The 18,102-nt window shown below is 41.6% G+C and overlaps 1 protein-coding gene across 1 annotated transcript in view; it reads right to left on the bottom strand.

Annotated features, from left to right (window-relative positions):
* The window catches only part of nr5a2 (nuclear receptor subfamily 5, group A, member 2), a 68,399-nt gene that overhangs the window by 23,612 nt on the left and 26,685 nt on the right, over positions 1 to 18,102 (bottom strand). Inside the window, exons 5-6 of the mRNA XM_080506437.1 lie at positions 5,668 to 5,787; positions 1,350 to 1,497 (exon numbers count right to left, since the gene is read on the bottom strand). Coding sequence (XP_080362563.1) covers positions 1,350 to 1,497; positions 5,668 to 5,787 — 268 coding nt within the window. The remainder of the gene's footprint in view (positions 1 to 1,349; positions 1,498 to 5,667; positions 5,788 to 18,102) is intronic.

Raw genomic sequence — 18,102 nt, 5'->3', positions numbered from 1 at the left:
TGCCACGATGGCTCTCAGTGCCGAAGACGCGCCTGGCAGGACAAAACCGCCGTGCCTTCATAGCATTGCCTTCAATAATGTGGGATGTTAAAATAAGTTTGGTCAAGTGTGCGTGTGTGTGTGTGTGTGTGTGTGTGTGTGTGTGTGTGTGTGTGTGTGTGTGTGTGTGTGTGTGTGTGTGTGCGTGTGCATGTGCAAGTGTTTGTGTGTTCCTGAGAGGTCATTTGTTGCAGACTTGTTAGAGTCAGAGATGACAGTCTCCTGGCAATGTCTGACCTCGGCTTAGAGAGTGGAGAACAGCTTTGAGATCAGGGCACACATGAACACCCCCCCCCCCCACACACACACACACACACACACACACACACCACCACCACACACACACACACCCTAACATTACCCAGTTTTTTTTGTGCCCCTCCACTCATTTAGCTATTTATCTTTCCCTCTCCCTTCCTTTCCAAATCCCATCCTCTCTTTCTCCCTCCATCTAGCCTCTGCTGCCTGCTACCCATCCCAAATATTTCTGGCAAGAACCTGCCTCCCATCACTTCCCAAATCAATTCCTGCTCTCCCTCCTTCCTCATCATTCTCACGTCTCCTCTATCCCATCACATTCTTTCTTCCACCCATCTGTCCCTTGGTTTCATTTAAAGCTGATTGTAAGAGAAATGAAAACAACATTGCCTGTTTCACCAAGCTCACATGTTGCCGTTACTCTCAGTCACATTTTACTTTACAGTCAAAACAATGTGGGTTACACTGCAACATACATAACCTTGCAAACACAATGACCCTTTGATTATAATGTGGTTAATGCAAATCACATTCTTGTTGATGCTCTACCACTGTTGCATCAAGTAAATGTCACACGAGACCTCATATGCAGTTCTTACTGACAAACAAATTTAAAAGAAGCCAGTCGATCACCAAGAAAAAAAAAAAAAAAGATATTTATGCTGATGAGACGGCCAAAAAGTACAACAGGAACTCTATATATATTTCATGTATCCAACAATACAGAAAATCCCATGTTATGTATCCGTTTATCTATACACTACTATTTTTCTGCACGGTGCGAGGGACAAAAATGTAAACTTGTGTAAACAAATAATAGAACTCTTAGAGATGTGCATATGTGCAAAAGTTTTGTTTTCCCAATACTCCTTTGACGAACAATTCTACCCAACCCCTTCTTTTCTACTGTACTTTCTCATTTGTACTTGATAGTCCCCTGATCTCCTCCTTTCTTCATTGTCTCCTGTCTCATCTCCAAAATCTCCACCCTATTCTCTTCTTCCACAAGAGACAGACCCACTGCCTCACAGGTCTTTGTTTTTTGGGCTCACCGAGACTGAAGAGGACCAGAAACTTGAGGCAGACAAACTCCCGTTGGTCCAGCTGTAGGGAGCGTAGTTTGGCTACCAGATCTTGAGCGTGGCTCAACAAATTGTTGAGGGTTGCTCCCGCCTGTGAGGCAATCACGGCAAAGTCCACCTTAAAGACAAACAAAACAAAAACTGTTAGTTCTTCACATTGAATAAATTGCCACGTCCGCATCCTGTGGGAGATAGATAGATAGATAGATAGATAGATAGATAGATAGATAGATAGATAGATAGATAGATAGATAGATAGATCTCAAATCTTTCCCCCTTAAGTTGAACTCAATCATCCCAATGTGAATAAACACTTACACACTCCTTTTTCAGGTGTACTTCAGATCTGCAGCCGCAGCACATTTGTCTGGGAGGCAAGCCCTTAGCTGCCACTCACAGTAAGCAGGACCATATTAAATTTTTATATTTATTGACAATTCATTACCATAATTGACTGTGCATGGGTTTCCAGGGGAAGGTGGATGTTGGCGTGCGCAGTTCCTAAAGCCCAGGGAAGAAGAAGACGGTCCCTACGAGATCCCATTTGCAATTAAAAACAGCCCTGTGTTTGGAATTTATTTACTGTGTAAATGGGATGATTGAACTTGGTTTTCTTTCTTTTCTTTTTTTCTTTTTTTGTCTTCTTCATCTGTCCAGAAAAGGGAAAGGTCAAAGTGAAGCAAATGTTGATAATGTACCATGTTTTTATCCTCTGTCTGTTTCACTCCTGTTCTGTCCTTGTGCTTTTACTAGACTACTCTCCCTCACTTTGCCCCCGACTCCTTTGTCCCTCTCTCTCTCTCTCTCCCTCTCTCTCTTTCCTTCCTACCACCTGTGAAATGTTAAGAGTTATGACTCTGGGAAAAAGCAGACACTGCCCTCCTTCCAAGGTGTCAATCAATTTACATAAAATCAACTGTGCATGAAATAAGTTCATTGAAGGATTGGACTGTTGATGGTGATGCCTTAGGTTATTGCCTCTGAGCCTTAAGTAAAAAGAGAGAGGAGAAAAAAAAACACTATAATGTCACTCTAGCAGACTTAGCACTAACTGTGACTCTGGTGACCTGCACATCAATCAATCAATCAATATTACTTTATTAACTCTCCTGCAGAGACATAAAGAGTAAATATATGAATAAACCTTCAAATCTCATCCCATTATGGATACGATGAACGAGCTTAGCTGCACATTAAAGATGAATATGGTCGGTGAGATTAGTTTAATGCTTAAAGGGGCTCTGATGTCGGTGGGAGATGGAGGTGGAAAATGTGCTTCTTTTGAAAGCAGAGAAATATGCGACTAGTTTAACAGCATCTGTTTTGTTTTTTGATTTGTTTTTTTTGCTCCACATCATTTGAATTTCATGTACACCAGGAGTGTTGTGCTATCCAAATATCAAGACTTATATTGAAACTGACTGTCAGGCTGAGAGGCCTTGCTAAATCATTCAACAGATCAGTCCTATCTTTGTCATTTCATGTTTGCACACGTTTGTACAAGAGACACCACGTTTGATCCCATGACAGGATGAAGAACGAGCACTCATGGCCATTTCTCATCGCTGTTGGTGACATGACAATGTAGAAAAGTGGCAAAAAGCAAATTTAAGTATTAAAAAAAAACTGGATTGAACAAAACAATAAAAGTAAATTGAAAAACGATTAGCTAATTGGTTTTATTTGTAAATCTTTTTATTCGAGCAAAGAAGAGTCAAACTAAATGGTGAAGACACTAGATTATTAATGTTTACACAACGTCTTCAAATATACTTTTATAATCGCAATGCTATTATCATTATGATCACTAAAAAGAACAAAACACTACATACAGGTCATTAAAGTGAAATTAGGTCTGAAAAGAGGTATTTCTCTTGTGATCCTTTTCAACAGTCATGTTCTGAGAGTCATGTAGTATGTTGCTGCAGAGTGTGAATTTTAACTTAAAAAAATAAAACTTTAATCTACAGTTGCACTTGCAAGAAAGGCATGTACTGTGAATAATCATTCTAAAACATATGCAAATAGACAAAAGGTAAACTGTTTTTTGCAACAAGAACATGTCTTTACCTGTACTAAAATAGTATAATGTACAAATTCACAAACTTCCACATTACTACACACTGCAATGACAATTTTGTATAAAATTCTACTACATTTACATTTACATCTACATTTCTTCAGAACAGAAATGCTGACTGCAAAGTATAACGTTCAGGCATTTGGTGTTTCTCAGATGAATTACACTAAACTAGAACTGAGGCTCAAAAAACTAACCAAGCTTAAACAGACGTGTGTGTGCTCGCGCGCGTGTGTGTGCGCGTGTGTGTGTGCGCGCGTGTGTGTGTGTGTGTGTGTGTGTGTGTGCGTACACGCACGCAACATTTGCTTTGGGTGATGCTGCTTCTGTGGTCTAAATATCTCTGGTATTATCGCTGTGCTGTCACCCCTGGCCAGGCAGAGAATAATGGGAGATAATGAACTGTTTCAGAGCCTCACACACCCACATTTATTCACGCACGCGCACGCGCGCGCACACACACACACACACGCACACACACACACACACACACACACACACACACACACACACACACACACACACACACACACACACACACACGCACAGCCCTCAACACCAGCTGTTCATTAACCAAAGTATGCAAACGAAACCGCCGTCCTGCTCCTCCCCTGACTCTGACCTCCCCCCTCCTCAATCTACTGCTGCTCCTCCTGATAGCTCGGGTCTCTACAAGCTGACTGGTCCGTTTCTCCTCATCCTCTCACCAACAATCATCCTCAACTCCTTTTTTCACTGTATCTAACTTTTCTGTCGTTTGCTTATTTTTTGTTGAATCTCTTGCTTTCCCCATCTTTTCTTCTCAACACTTTGCCCCTCAAATTTTCATCTTTTTTTTTTTTTTAATCACTCATTCCATCTCTGTTTTCTATCATTCGGTGACCAGTATTCTCACCATCTGTTCCCGGCTGTGCTTTCACTCTTTACCAAAAGTTGCTCGTGAGATGAATCATCTTCCTTCCATTTGTTTTCTTTTCGTTATCACATGTTCATTTTGTCAACAACTCCTCTGTCCTGCATTCAACTGATCTTAATCAGTGATTTTCAATGTGTGAGGCAGGCCTCTGCTGGGGGGTAGCCAGACAGCGAAAGGGAGGAATCTGGGATTTTTTATTTTTTTGCCAGCATGATTCTTCCGCTTTAGTTTTTAGAAGACATGATCACAACAGAAATAAGTTGAGGGTAAAACTAAAAATGATTTTATTCAAACTTCAACATTTTACGAACTGACATTTATTTTAAGTGTAATGTAGATGATCGGATTCATGACATTTTTATTTTAGGTTTCATTTAGTTTTTATTATCTTTGACTGGCGTCATCATCATCAACATCAGCAAGTCTGGCACTCAACGAGAACTTATGAGTTGGCCTGAGACAAAGCATGTGCAGAGCAAGAGCCTACTTATTATATCAGTAGACATTTTTGTGTGTAATAGCTCCAATATCATAGCAATATTTATCATGGTTTGTACTTGCCACAAGAGCCAGCACTCTTTTGCTAACTAGAGGTAGTAGTAACTCACACCCACTTTCAAAAGCTACCCTGACCTTGTCTTCATTCAGAATGATGAAGAATCAAAAGGGCTCCACACAGTGTATACGCACTTGCTCCAATATTAATGGCAGCATCTATTGTTGTAAAACATTTTGTTGAAAAGTGATGTTTTGGAGAGCAAGGCAATCAAATATTTATGAATCCTCGTCTGACTGACAGCCATGCAACTGGTCAAAGGTATGTATTTATGATGAGCAGTTGCACGCCTTTCTGAACTCTCTGGCTATTTTCAAAATATTTCTGTTTGTGTGCATGCCATTATGAGACTCTGTGAAGGAGTTCTTCTCTGCTCGCTTTGAGTTTTTTTGTGTTTACTGTTTGACAGCATGCTTTATGAGTGCGCGTATGAAAAGCCGCTATCAGACGCCGATATGTGGAGGACCACCGTTGGGGCCTACGGCATTAACTTCCACCAACTTCCTCAAAGGCCCCAGTAAAACAAAATAACATATTTATCCACCTTCCTTGTCAGTCAACCCACTCACAATGCATACCTGAGTGCTATATTTGCTCACTTTCAAACTCTCACATAATCAGAAAATATTGTAAATTGATGATTCTGGTTTGTATCTATTAGCAGACTATGTATAAAGGAAGTGTTTACGTTTGTAAAGCTTTTTTTGGGGACATGTCCAGAGTTTCGCTAACTTACCTGTTGACCGGTGACCAATAGGATAGATCCCTCCTTGGCATGCACCACCTGCCGGTATACGTGATCAAGGATGAGGAGTTCACTCCAGCAGTTCTGCAATAGCTTCATCTGGTCATCCACCTTGTTGGAAAAGAAGAGAAACGCACATCAGCTCAGCTGTTTGTCTTTCCTCTTCACTGCAGCTGTAACAACAGCCTCCCATGGTGTGACTGAGTTTAATATCCACTTTAACATAACTGTCATCACTGGAGATTGTATGTCTGTCACTGCTCCCGTTATTGTGTGTCACGGCCTTTTGTCTTTGTGGAAGTTCATGCAGATGGATTTCTGACCGATGACATAATGAGTCGTGTGTGCATGTGCTGTGCGACTACAAACACACATTATACAAACTGCTACAATCTCCAAAGCGAAATGCTTTGAATGTTTGTGATCCTAAAAGTGACTCACTTATGTGACCTGTTCGTAAAGAAACAGATATGAGCAATGAGCAACTGTTGTAAAACTATTGCCTATATCTGATGAAATAATGGACAACTGCTTTAGCAGACAGACGGATAGATGGATAGATGGATAGATAGATAGATAGATAGATAGATAGATAGATAGATAGATAGATAGATAGATAGATAGATAGATAGATAGATAGATAGATAGATAGATAGATAGATAGATAGATAGATAGATAGATAGATAGATAGATAGATAGATAGATAATACAAAAACAAGTAATTCCATCCAAAAAGGTGCAACACTGAGGCACGGTGTGAGTCTAAGTGACTAGTGAATATCGCAGGCAGCTGTTTGCAGAGTAAGCTTGCTCACAGGTCAATCGCTATTGATCAGTTGCGTACCGGGAGCATTGTCTTTTCTTTTTTCCCCCCCCCAACTTCACACAAAGCTCAAAAGTCCCCTGTACGCAAGCTACAGCTTTCTCATGTGAACTTTTCCACACTCAGCTAAGCACTTTGCTACGTGCCTGATTTAACAATGTTGCCAGGTTTATCTGTTTGGCCATTGCCAGCAGTCGCTGAGTGATACCACATATGATAATGATTAAGTGGTCAGTTTTTTTTGTTTTTTTTTCCCTCCCTCCTCTCGAATGCCAGCCGCTGGCTCCCATGGACCTGCCAGGTGAACTTGGGAAGCTAAACGTGGGTGAAACACTGAGTTTTTGAGCCAAAACAACCCTCTCCATTGTAACGGCTAGTCGCTTCCCATGCCTCGTTCTGTTAATCATTACACCCCAAAAGCAGACTCAGACAAAAAACACACATTGAGAAGGAAGGAATGAGGAAAATATATGACAGACACCCCCTCTTTCCCATCAATAAACATTGTACCCTTTGTGGTATCATCAGGAGTAATGTGTCTTTCTGGGCATGCTGATGTTTTGTGGCGATGTGAACAAGTTTGGTGCTTTTGACTTTGTGAGAACCGTCTGTGGCTTTCACCGCCAATGTCAACCACAACTTTCAGGGTAAGAATTTGGATCGATGGTGTGACTGTGCTGCACAACACAGGCAGGTGCAGCATGAAGACACCTGAAAGGAATTTCTTTTTGTGGTGTCTGGAAAATGTACCGGGATCTATTTGTTAATATCAAGTGACCTTAGGTACTCCTCTGAAGTCAACAACTGCGGCTCTGCCAACAAATGCCAAACACTTTTATTACTTTCCGTGACAGCGCGCTGCTGGATAGAGAATGTCTAAAGTCTATTTTTTGTCGATCGGGATAGTTTTGACTAGAGATTTGGAACTGTGTGAAGCACAGGGTGCTTACCTTTAAGGCAGACATAACAGTAGACAACACACAGTGTGAGGGTGTGAACATTTGGGCTGATAAAGAATAATAATCTCTTGCCTTTTGGTGGAGACACTGGTACTGATACGTGTACCTTTTGTTTTTATGTTGTGTTGCGTCTGTTAAAAGAGACCTCACATTACTGGAATGTCCCACTCCAGAAACTGAATCTAATAATAATGTTCTAAATTAACCTTTTGTTGGACTATATTCAAACTCAGGACGGAAAGCGTGTGTGTGCGCGTGTGTGTATATATCATTTGAGCACAAGGAATGAATGTAGTGCCCACATACTAGCAACACCAATCAAAATCCATTTATTTTGACCAAAGATATTATGAACATTTAACATTTCCTGTAAAGCCATCCATTCAAAATGTTCTGTATTTCAGAGACAAAGTGGAGACAAATGATTAAGTATGTTTTAGAAGATTAAAAAACAGAAATAATTAGAGAATATATCAAACATTCGTGGCTCTCAAACTCCTGCATTGAAAGACTTGTTCCAAAAGAAACTGACAGAAAACTGACAGAAAAAGATATGATGAAATTTTGTGACAACAAATCAAAAAAAGCGACCAACCTTGAAATGTCTCAAATCTCCCATTCTTCTATTATCGGTTCAGAAAAAAATGTAAAAATATAACAAAGCTGATATGACCTTTTCTAACATGTCTGACAGTATTATGGACACTTTGAATCTTTCTCCTCCTCGTCCTCCGCCTCGCCGTCCTCCTCCTCCTCCTCCTCCTCCTCCTCCTCCGTCTATATGTCTGCTTTCTGTGCTCGCAGTGTCTCAAGCACAAGACGAAAGCAAAATTCAAATGCCTTCATTAAAACCATCACAGCAAAGCAGTCAAAGACAGGAGATTTCTATACCGCGCTGTAATCCCCGTCTCCGTGTCTCTCCATCTAAAGGCGCTGGAAGCACGTGTGGGAACGATTGGGTACATGTAAGGCCTGGGCTCTTCAAAGGACCCCGCTGCCTGTCACTGGTGCCGGCAAGTGTCGGGGTCCTCATCAAAGGCCTGTCCTCACTCTGCCTGCCTGGAAGCTGTTCTCCGACGAGGGTGCCTGGGTCATCAAAGCGGGGAAACTCGGGAGAGGACGACGACGGGGTGAGAGCAGCCCAGACCTGACAGGAGGACGCCCGCCTCGACGAGCAGGACCAGTGACTGACAGTCGGGCATTAGAGGGCGGACCAGGGGTTGTTGTTCAGTTCGCTGACCTTTTAAGTACCAGCGACATGAACCGTTTCCCTGACAAGCTCTTCCTTTGCTCTGTCAGAAGATCCTGATCTTACAAGATCTGCTGCCTGCTCGCTAAGATAATATGAACCTTCTGACATGGGCGCGACAAATTCTTTGTACTGTGCTTTCTTAAGGGCATAATGCTTGAATATTATCTCTACGAGAGAATACAGTTAGTGAAACTTGGACAATTGCCAGTGGCCGATTACAGCCATTGTATAAATGTGTACATAACGTCACATGACCCTTCAAAGTTCACATATGCAGTTTACTGAACACTGGCAGAGTAATAGCACAAGTTGATCAAATTCCTCAACTCTCTTTTTGCCGCAGGGTCACAGAGAGGCATTTTTCTATGAGCTACTAATTCCAGTAATATTATAGCACTACAAGAGATAAACTTTTTTTTTTTTTACTGACAGTGAAAGTTTTCTTACCTCCAAGTGTTGTTAAAGCAAAAACAACGACATTGAATACCACTCATTTATTAACCATAATCAAAATATGGGGATTTTAGAGGTTTGTTTATATAATTGTTTTATTTGTGTTAAAAACACTGAATTTAGACCTCTTCGAAAACTCCTGACAGTAATATTTGGAACTCATTGAAATATTCATCACTTCCCTCAAAATGATAGGATAGCTGATCTATATACTTAGTGATTAAGTTGCAGGATGTCAGATCACCTTTAGAGGAATTAATGAACAATATTGGAGTAGGTTGGCACACAACTAAGGTATTATTGGTAAATAATGCACAAAGCACACATTTTGTCTTTTAATACTGCTGAGATCACTATGAAACGTTCATCCAAGCAGATTTCATTGGATTGGCCAAAACAGCCAAATGAAGCTTAATATATCCGGATCTTAGTTGTACCTGCATAACTCAGGTACTTAAAACATTTTTTTTCTAAAAGATTTGCCTGTCCTGCATTAAAAAAAAAAGAAAAAATGCAATATCGATTTGTGTTTAAAAATTATAATTTTAAATTTGGAGCAGAATACTTTTTTTTGTTCAAGGTAATAGTTTAGAACAATATAAATGACATCACTTTATATGTTTTCCTCCAGTGTACACTTTGGAACAATCCCAAGTCTCAACCTGTCCTTCGATGGAGCAAAACTCATTACAAGAGTTTCGCTTTTTACGGTTCACAATTCGGCCAAAAACATGTTCCCGAGAAATTGCTTCAAACAAGGCCTCAATGTTCACGTTTAAAGCTTATTCAAGGTGTGATCTTTTTAATATTTTAATATCATCACAAGTTTTTTATTGAGAAAAAAAAAAAGAGAGCGAGAGAGCTTGAACGAGAGAGGGAGAAATTTTGAGCAGGAACTTCTTCTTGCAGCAGCCGGCAATGAAAAATACATATCCTCCAAGAAACCAATTTAACACCTTTATGATCGTTCAGGCGAGTGGGATCAATGCTCGGATCAATCGCTTAGCCCAATAGCTTTTGTTCAAAACCACTGGCTGAGATTAATGGGATTTTCCAGAGAGAGAGTGAGAGAGAGAGAGAGAGAGAAGAGAGCAAGCGAGAGAGATAGAAAAGGAAGGAGAGCCCGTTTGAGAGAAGGGGGAATGGACCTGCCAGACAGGGAATGAGAGAATGAGAAAAGACTTGAGGGAAATTGAGAAAATAAAACATAGTGATTAAGAGCAGATATTCCCTTTATTTCTGAGCAAATGTAAATTAATTGGAAATGGAGCATTCAGACTCTTGCTGACAAAAGTAATGTTTATTCATAGCCCCCTGCTAAGAGTAGAGCAATTATCATAGCGTGTTGAGTCAAAACAGGCCAATGTATTAGCAACCCCCTACACCCCCCCCACCCCCAACCCCCCCCCCCCCCCCCCACTCCCACCCTTTTTTTTTTTTTATTTGTGGCTGGGTTTTGGTCTAGTGCCACAAGCATTGTTAAGCTTTGTACGGTACGGTGGGCTTTAACGAGAGTACACAGCTGGATCTGATTTTAATAAGTAGTTCCATTTTTGATGTAGCCTAATGAACAGATTAATGGAATCTCCTTCTGTGAAGCCTTAATGAATGGAGAGAATTGGGGTTTTTTTTTTCAACACAGGGGGAGAAGACACACACACACACACACACACACACACACACACACACACACACACACACACACGGACCGCAAGTTTATCTCCCTCAAACGACTCGTACATAAACAATAGCTGTGCTTCTATCTTTTCCCCCCTCGCTCGCTGCTGGACAAGAATCAATGCAGTCTCGGAGTACTACAGGTGAGATTTGAAGTTGACATCAATGCGTGTGCGTCTCTAACAGCCATTCTTTGGTGCAGTCCTGTCTTGGCATCTGTTCGCCTTGAGCCAAACAGGGCCTGTATTCACCTGGGATCGGGTATTAATTTACCTAGCACAGCGCCTGTTGTTCTCGGAGAGTTGCGAACACTTAATTATGTCGTGCTCAACAATGCACTGCAGCTCAGTTCCAGTTTAGTTCGTTAATTTAATTGAGGAGTCTCAGTGTGGGGCACCATCACACACAATCATATTGTGGTGGCTTTTAGAAACAGGGCTAATTTCACAGCAAACGCATCCCAAACCACAGAGTAGTTGTTGCTTGATTAGGAGCAACTATGTCAATCTGAGATAACGACTTACTATCTGATTGTTCCATTATTACCTGTCAAATTGCCTGTACAAAGCTCAAACTACAAAGAGGGCAAATTATCCTTTCAAAAAAATCAGGTCACTCTTTTACGTCATCATGTCCGATTATGTTTGAGATGAATGAAACCCAAATACCGACAGAATCCCACGACAAATCATCCGTGACAAGCAAAACTTTCACGAGCCACAAATAGAGGAGCATCTATGAGGAAAAACAACAGGCTGAGTGTCAAAATCCCCACGATGTCTCAGCTATTTGACCTGTTAGGAGGGGAGAAAGACACGTGTCTGAACTATGTTCAACTCCTCACTCCTGTCTGCGGCGGTAGATGAGAGTGACAAGTGTTTTTTTTTTTTTTTTGTTTCCTGCTCCTCACTTCAACAAAACCAGCTATCGGCAGCAGTGACACATGGTGTATTTGGGCCTCAATTGGGCGGCTGGCAGGGTGATAAGAATGCTGGGAAAATGAGCAGGTGGTGCTACTGGTCAAGCGGGAGGTGGCTGCTGGCTGAAGAGAGGAATGATAATACTGGTGATAATGTGCTGAGCTACCAGCTTCAGTAAATTTCTTGAGACCGCAGGAAAAGGTTGAAGAATAAAGCAACCAGAAGTCTTTGCTGGCGACTCGTTCCCATGTTGGTTTTATGCCATTTGGCTCAACATTTGATCCAACTTTCAGGATGAATGTTTTCCAGGGCGCTCACTCCGTGAATCCCCACAAGCAGCAAGTAATTAGGGTTAGGGGGGAAAAAACAACCATCTAAATTGATTTCCTACAGACATGAGGAAACAAATCCTGATGGAAAGATTTATCGTAGTTAAATGTGCTTTTGGTGTTGTTTCAATCAGATGAGACAACACATGGCTCCATGACATTTGCACTTGAAAAGCATGGCATACAGCACATCGAGGGGACAGACCACACATGTACATTTTGTGCACCAGTTATCCACCATTGTTGTCCGCTGAAGCTTTTTTAGATAAAAAAAAGTCTTTCTCTGATCTCATCAGGGCTGTAAATGGTGTATTAAATGTCCTGACACTACTGTAATCAAGCAGTATTCTTCAATTTGTGACAAAAATTCCCACCATATAATCTCTTTCAATCCTCACTATAGATTATTATTTAACTTTAGTGCCCTTGCCTTTTTATTTAAATTCATTTTCAGTTCACAGTTTGTTTTCTCCCTTTTGCGGAAGGTTGTGACAGTGTGTCAAACTATGTCATTGCGCGAATGCTTATCAACATGTCATGTCAGTGGCACCTGTTTGTTGGTTGCGTGTACCTCTAATCCAACATATCAGGTAGTGGAGAATGCCTTTGGGTTTATCTCCAACTGAGCACACACAGAAATCCTACACTGTTATTATGTCTCTTAACAGCCATGGAGATGCCACAGGCCATCTGTGAGCTCAGAAAATATCACGAAAGACACAGCAGGCTGTGAGTGATTCTACCCAACTTCAAGAAAAAAAAAAAAGAAAAAGCTTTTTGTGCAAAAAGGCTGTTTTATTATATCAGTTTCTGTGGCTCGCTTTAGTGAATTTAATGTACTGTCCATTCATCTAGCAATACGTCAACCATAGTATTACCAGCGCACCAGTACATACTCTCTGTGTCCTTTGATGCAAACGGTACCAAAGAGATCCTGGATGAGTCTTTCCTATTAGGAACACATTTTACTCTACAGTTAGTTGCTTTTAGCACACACATTGCAGCAGAAATGGTTTGTTGTTTAAACAGACAGGTTCAGGGAGTGCTGTAGGTTCACCGGGGTTGTGCGTCGAAGCTCAAAACAGAGACATGAGCACAGAGCTGACATACAGAACACAAGAAATGTTGTCGGATGAGCGGTGAAGCAGTAAACAAATCCAAAACATGTAACCCAGTACCACTGAAAGAACCAGACGTATGGGATCATAGTTTGGAGATCTGACGCCTGACACCTGGTCAAGTGACTTCTGAGTTATCCACATGCAACAGTTTTATTCCGCTTAATTAGGAATGGCGTGTGATTTACTCATGTTCAAGACATTAGTTTAAACAGAAACACTTCATATCATCATGTACATCAAGGGCTTCAGGATGGTAAAAACCTTTACACTGTAAAATAAAACATGAATAACTTATTTCTGTTTTTGTCTGCAATGTGTGACGATAGTAATGCTGTTCACCATTTTATGTGGAATTTCTTGCAATGATGGACTTGAGGGAGGCAGTTAATATCAAAATCACATTTCAATAAGTTTGCTTGAAGTATTCTAGTATGTGTTCTGCCAGTTGAAACTCCCAGGTAAGTTTGATGTGATACAATGTGGTATTTGTGCCACTGGTTAAGACATTCATATACAGTTTGAAATATATTTCTTTCAAGGCTTAATCTTTTAATACACTCTATTGTATTAAATTATATTCATGCTGTTTTGTCAATTTTGTAGTATTCATACACATATTAATTTGACCATGACTCATTCTCATCGTAAAAGCATTATGAAAGGGCTCGAGCAAGAATCATAAATGGATGATGTGTCATTGCATATGTGTTCACTGTGCACTGGGTTAAAAGCAAAAATGGCTTTGGAAGAATGAATTAATGCTGTAGTGTGTGTGTGTGTGTGTGTGTGTGTGTGTGTGTGTGTGTGTGTGTGTGTGTGTGTGTGTGTGTGTGTGTGTGTGTGTGTGTGTGTGTGTGTGTGTGTGTGTGCGTGCACCGGCATCTAATCGATAATGCTGAGGCACTGAGATTGATCGGTTCCCACGATGACCACATTAACAGACACTGGAGGCTGACCTTTGACCCTGAGAACACTACACATTCGATTGACTGTGCCGTCTCTCCCTCGCCGCGTCTTCACATCCTGCAGTTCTCCTTTTCGTTCCAGACTCGCGGCAGCGAGGAAGAAACAAAAAGTACATCCACTAATCGGCTGTGCCCTCTTTCCCTCCGTCCCTCATCTCTTTGCTCTTTCATCCCGTACAACAAGCTTTTTTCCTGAGCCTTGTTGAGTTGACCATGAAAAAAAGACATTCATCTATAATGGCTGTCATGCTCTGACTGTTCACTTCAACACACAGTGACAACAGGTCAACTACAGGAAATGCAATTATTCTGCATATGGTAGCCAACCATAGTGTCTAATAAATATGCAAATGATGGATAAATAATATAAGAAAGAACACAACCATGAACAAGAAATACAAACAGGTAGTACAGCTAAAAACAAATGCATGGTGACATGTAAGGTTAAGTTTGTAGCTTTACCAGCATCAACTCACAACAAACATACACAACTGCGGAGGCATGCACACACATCTGTGAGAATGTGAAAGAAGAGTGGCACTACATTCATGAGGAAGGAAAAACAAAGTATCTCTGTGGACCTATGTGTTGCAACGTCTTGTTTTCTCAAGGTCGCTGATGATGGCAACAAACCCTCCTCTGTCTGATATCAGTGCAGGGATTTGAGGATAAACCAAGCATGCCCAAACTTTCCTATTCTGTTTTTACTTGATGCATAAGCATGTGAAAGATAGGAAAATCAATAAAAGGCAAGAGAATGGGCCAGTGTGAGGCTACACATGAATTTCAATGAATGCCTTTTCATGCACGCGATGTTTATTGTTGTCGGCTACTACAAGCCTGTCTTTCTAGACGTGCACAAAGCAACTCTTGCAGGTAATGTCTGACAGCATTCCTTGTAAATACACATACGCAGTGGATGAAGAGGTACAACTGTGAGATCAAAGCTGAGAAATGAAAACTCTGGAATAAGACTGGAAAAAAAAGTGGGTTATGAGAAAGAAATGTATGTACTGTTGTCTAATTTCTGAGGAACGTTAATCCATCAGTGCATGGCTTAGAGGCAATAGGCCCTACATGTTTTCTTTTTTTTACACTATTGTTTCCAGGATACCTAACATGTAGATAGACTACCCCCATTGCACCCACCCACGCACACACACACACACACACACACACACCCACACACACACACACACACACACACACACACACACACACACACACACACACACACACACACACGCAGGCACGCAGGTACACGCACACACAAATACACAGAGACACATACACAATCTCAGGGCTTAGAGCTAAGAAGCTATCAACTAATTATCAAAAACACAGAGAGGCCCTAATCAATTATTCACATGAACATTAGACCGCTAATACACAAGCAGCCAAGGGAACGGCATCTCCCAAAAGTAACCGTTCCTCTTTGAGACACACACACACACACACACACACACACACACACACACACACACACACACACACACACACACACACACACACACACACACACACACACACACACACACACACACACACACACACACACACACACACACACACACACACACACACACAAATGAAATCATGTCAAGACCTGCATACTTACATACAGACTCACAGGCTCAACCATAATATCAACACCCAAACATGTGCACTTCAAGACACAGACGCACACATTTTTCTTTTCCTTCCTGCCACTGCGCTCTCTTGCCTACCACTCTCTTTACTCTCTTACTTCCTTTTTCCATCAAACGCAGAAAGATAAAATGCACGCCTTCCAAATGTAGACTGGCGAGTGCGAGCAGACCATCAATGAGGTTCCTGGCTGGGAAATACTGATCATAGAAAACCTATCGATCTATCAGCACTCCCTCCACAGACTTCCCTCAGTCCACACCACTGATCTACCAAGCGATTCCTCGGCATTAAAGCCGAAGCAATTGGATTCTCATGCTGCGCAATCACCGTTTGAGGTAATGCTGCAATTTATGACTTAGTGTTTTAATACTGAGTGCAAAAGGGCGGTGGAGGTGATGCAGTATGTAGAGCTGAAGAAAACAACTGGGCAATGAATGCAGTTGATGGATACAACTTTTTTGTGTGACTACTATTCAAGGTTTTAGGTTAATTTCATAGGTTGTTTTTATGTTTTTGCACAATTGCATGGGTTTATGTATGAGAGTGACAGCTCAAAATTAGAATATAATCCTTGTGTGGTTGTCAGTGCATTACGACATGACAAGAGAAAGGGGGAAGCAAAGAAGACATCACGCTAAACCCTTTTGTATTATTCAGAACGGAAGACTCCTCACCTCTGGCAAACAAACATATACACCCACCGAGACACACAGGCAATATACCTTAACACAGCGTGGAAGTCTGGAGCTGCTTTAAAATGCAGAGACTGATGCAGCGATGCTTTCTGTCTGAGAGGGTGGGAGACACATATTCCCATTAGCGTTTGAGTCGCTGGGATCTTTGTTTTTTGTGTCTCCTTTGGGTAGCTTGTAAGGCGGCTTCAGTTGGTGGGTTTCAGAGCAAACAGCTGTGAATCCACATCCGATCGTGGCACAGCTCCAGAGATCATTGGGATCACAGCTCTTGACGCATAAATTAACTATCCGAATTACCTAATTGAGCGTTTCCAGAGCTCTTGTGATATGTAAACTGTCGAACTACAAGGAAGATGAGGCATCAAAAACCGCGACGCTGTACAACAGATGGGGCCCCACGTCTCCCTGAAGTGCATCTCACAGGCCTCGTCTGACAGAAACTGCCATGGCTGCATCTGGATTACCAAAAAGACGTCTCTCCATAGCATTGTTGCTGCAGGCAGACTGGTTCTGCTGATCCTGATTGGAAGGGGAGTGCAACATATTGTATAAAAGGCAGTGACTTAAGGGAAGGTGAGAGCACAGTTTCCCACCTGAAAACTTTGTGATTTTTGGATTTTGTTTAACATGGCTGGTTTGTTTTAAGAGGTTTAATGGTGTTGTCAACGCCTTATTCAACAAGTTCCTTTTCAGCACGCTCGGTATATTACCCATCAATGTTTCGGCTTGCTTTAAAAGCCTCTTTTTATCCCCCCATGAGAAGGCGCAATCCTAAAAGAACGCAGGCCTGCAATGGCTATTATTAGTGCCATGCCTTTATTTCACATATATGGAATCGTTTATCCGTGGCTCGTGCCAGGTTTGCAGTTATGGCATTTGGTAAGAACTACAGAAACAGACTGATGGATTGAAAGGTGAAGAAGAGGGAATGGTGTGCGAGCAATAAAAAGAAAAAAAAGTCTTGGTGGAGTGAAAGAGAAATAAGAAGAGCGAGATGAAAATTAAAACCAGCAAAGAAAGGAACGCCCAAAATCGGGATAGGGAACAGGTGTCTTTGTCCTACATTGTCGGCGAGGGCTAAAGCCATTTTCTCGGCTGGATTGCTGGTTGGCGTGCGGCCCCATTGAAATTTCTCGCCCGTCGTCACAACACAACCACAACGTCTAGTGTTACTCCTTTGAACTGCACGCAAATTCAATCACCCGCCTTGCCAGTTGAATATAAATACCCCGCAACTCTTTAAGTGTAAAACTAGCCAGTGAGCCGTCGACTTTGCCCCACTACTGTCTCATCTATTGTCTCTCGCACCCCCAACTCCCCCCCGAGCTTCCCCACTCCCCTTTCAGAATAGACAGCCCGTAAATAAGCATCAGAAATAGACATTGGGCGACAACTGTTGACAGCCTGGTGACGAAAGCAGCAGACACAGGCACAACCTTTATGCAGGCTGGATTACTGGCAGATAATTGAGGCCACGCAACACAGGAACATAAGAACCCAGGGGCATGTTCTGAGTGGACTACGCGATTAATAACATTATTTCACTTACTTGAAAAGTCATTTGAAATAAATTCAGAATGA

The sequence above is a fragment of the Blennius ocellaris genome (assembly GCF_963422515.1).
Source record: "Blennius ocellaris genome assembly, chromosome: 12".
Classification (NCBI taxonomy): Eukaryota; Metazoa; Chordata; class Actinopteri; order Blenniiformes; family Blenniidae; genus Blennius; species Blennius ocellaris.
This window is presented reverse-complemented; position numbering and strand designations above follow the sequence as displayed.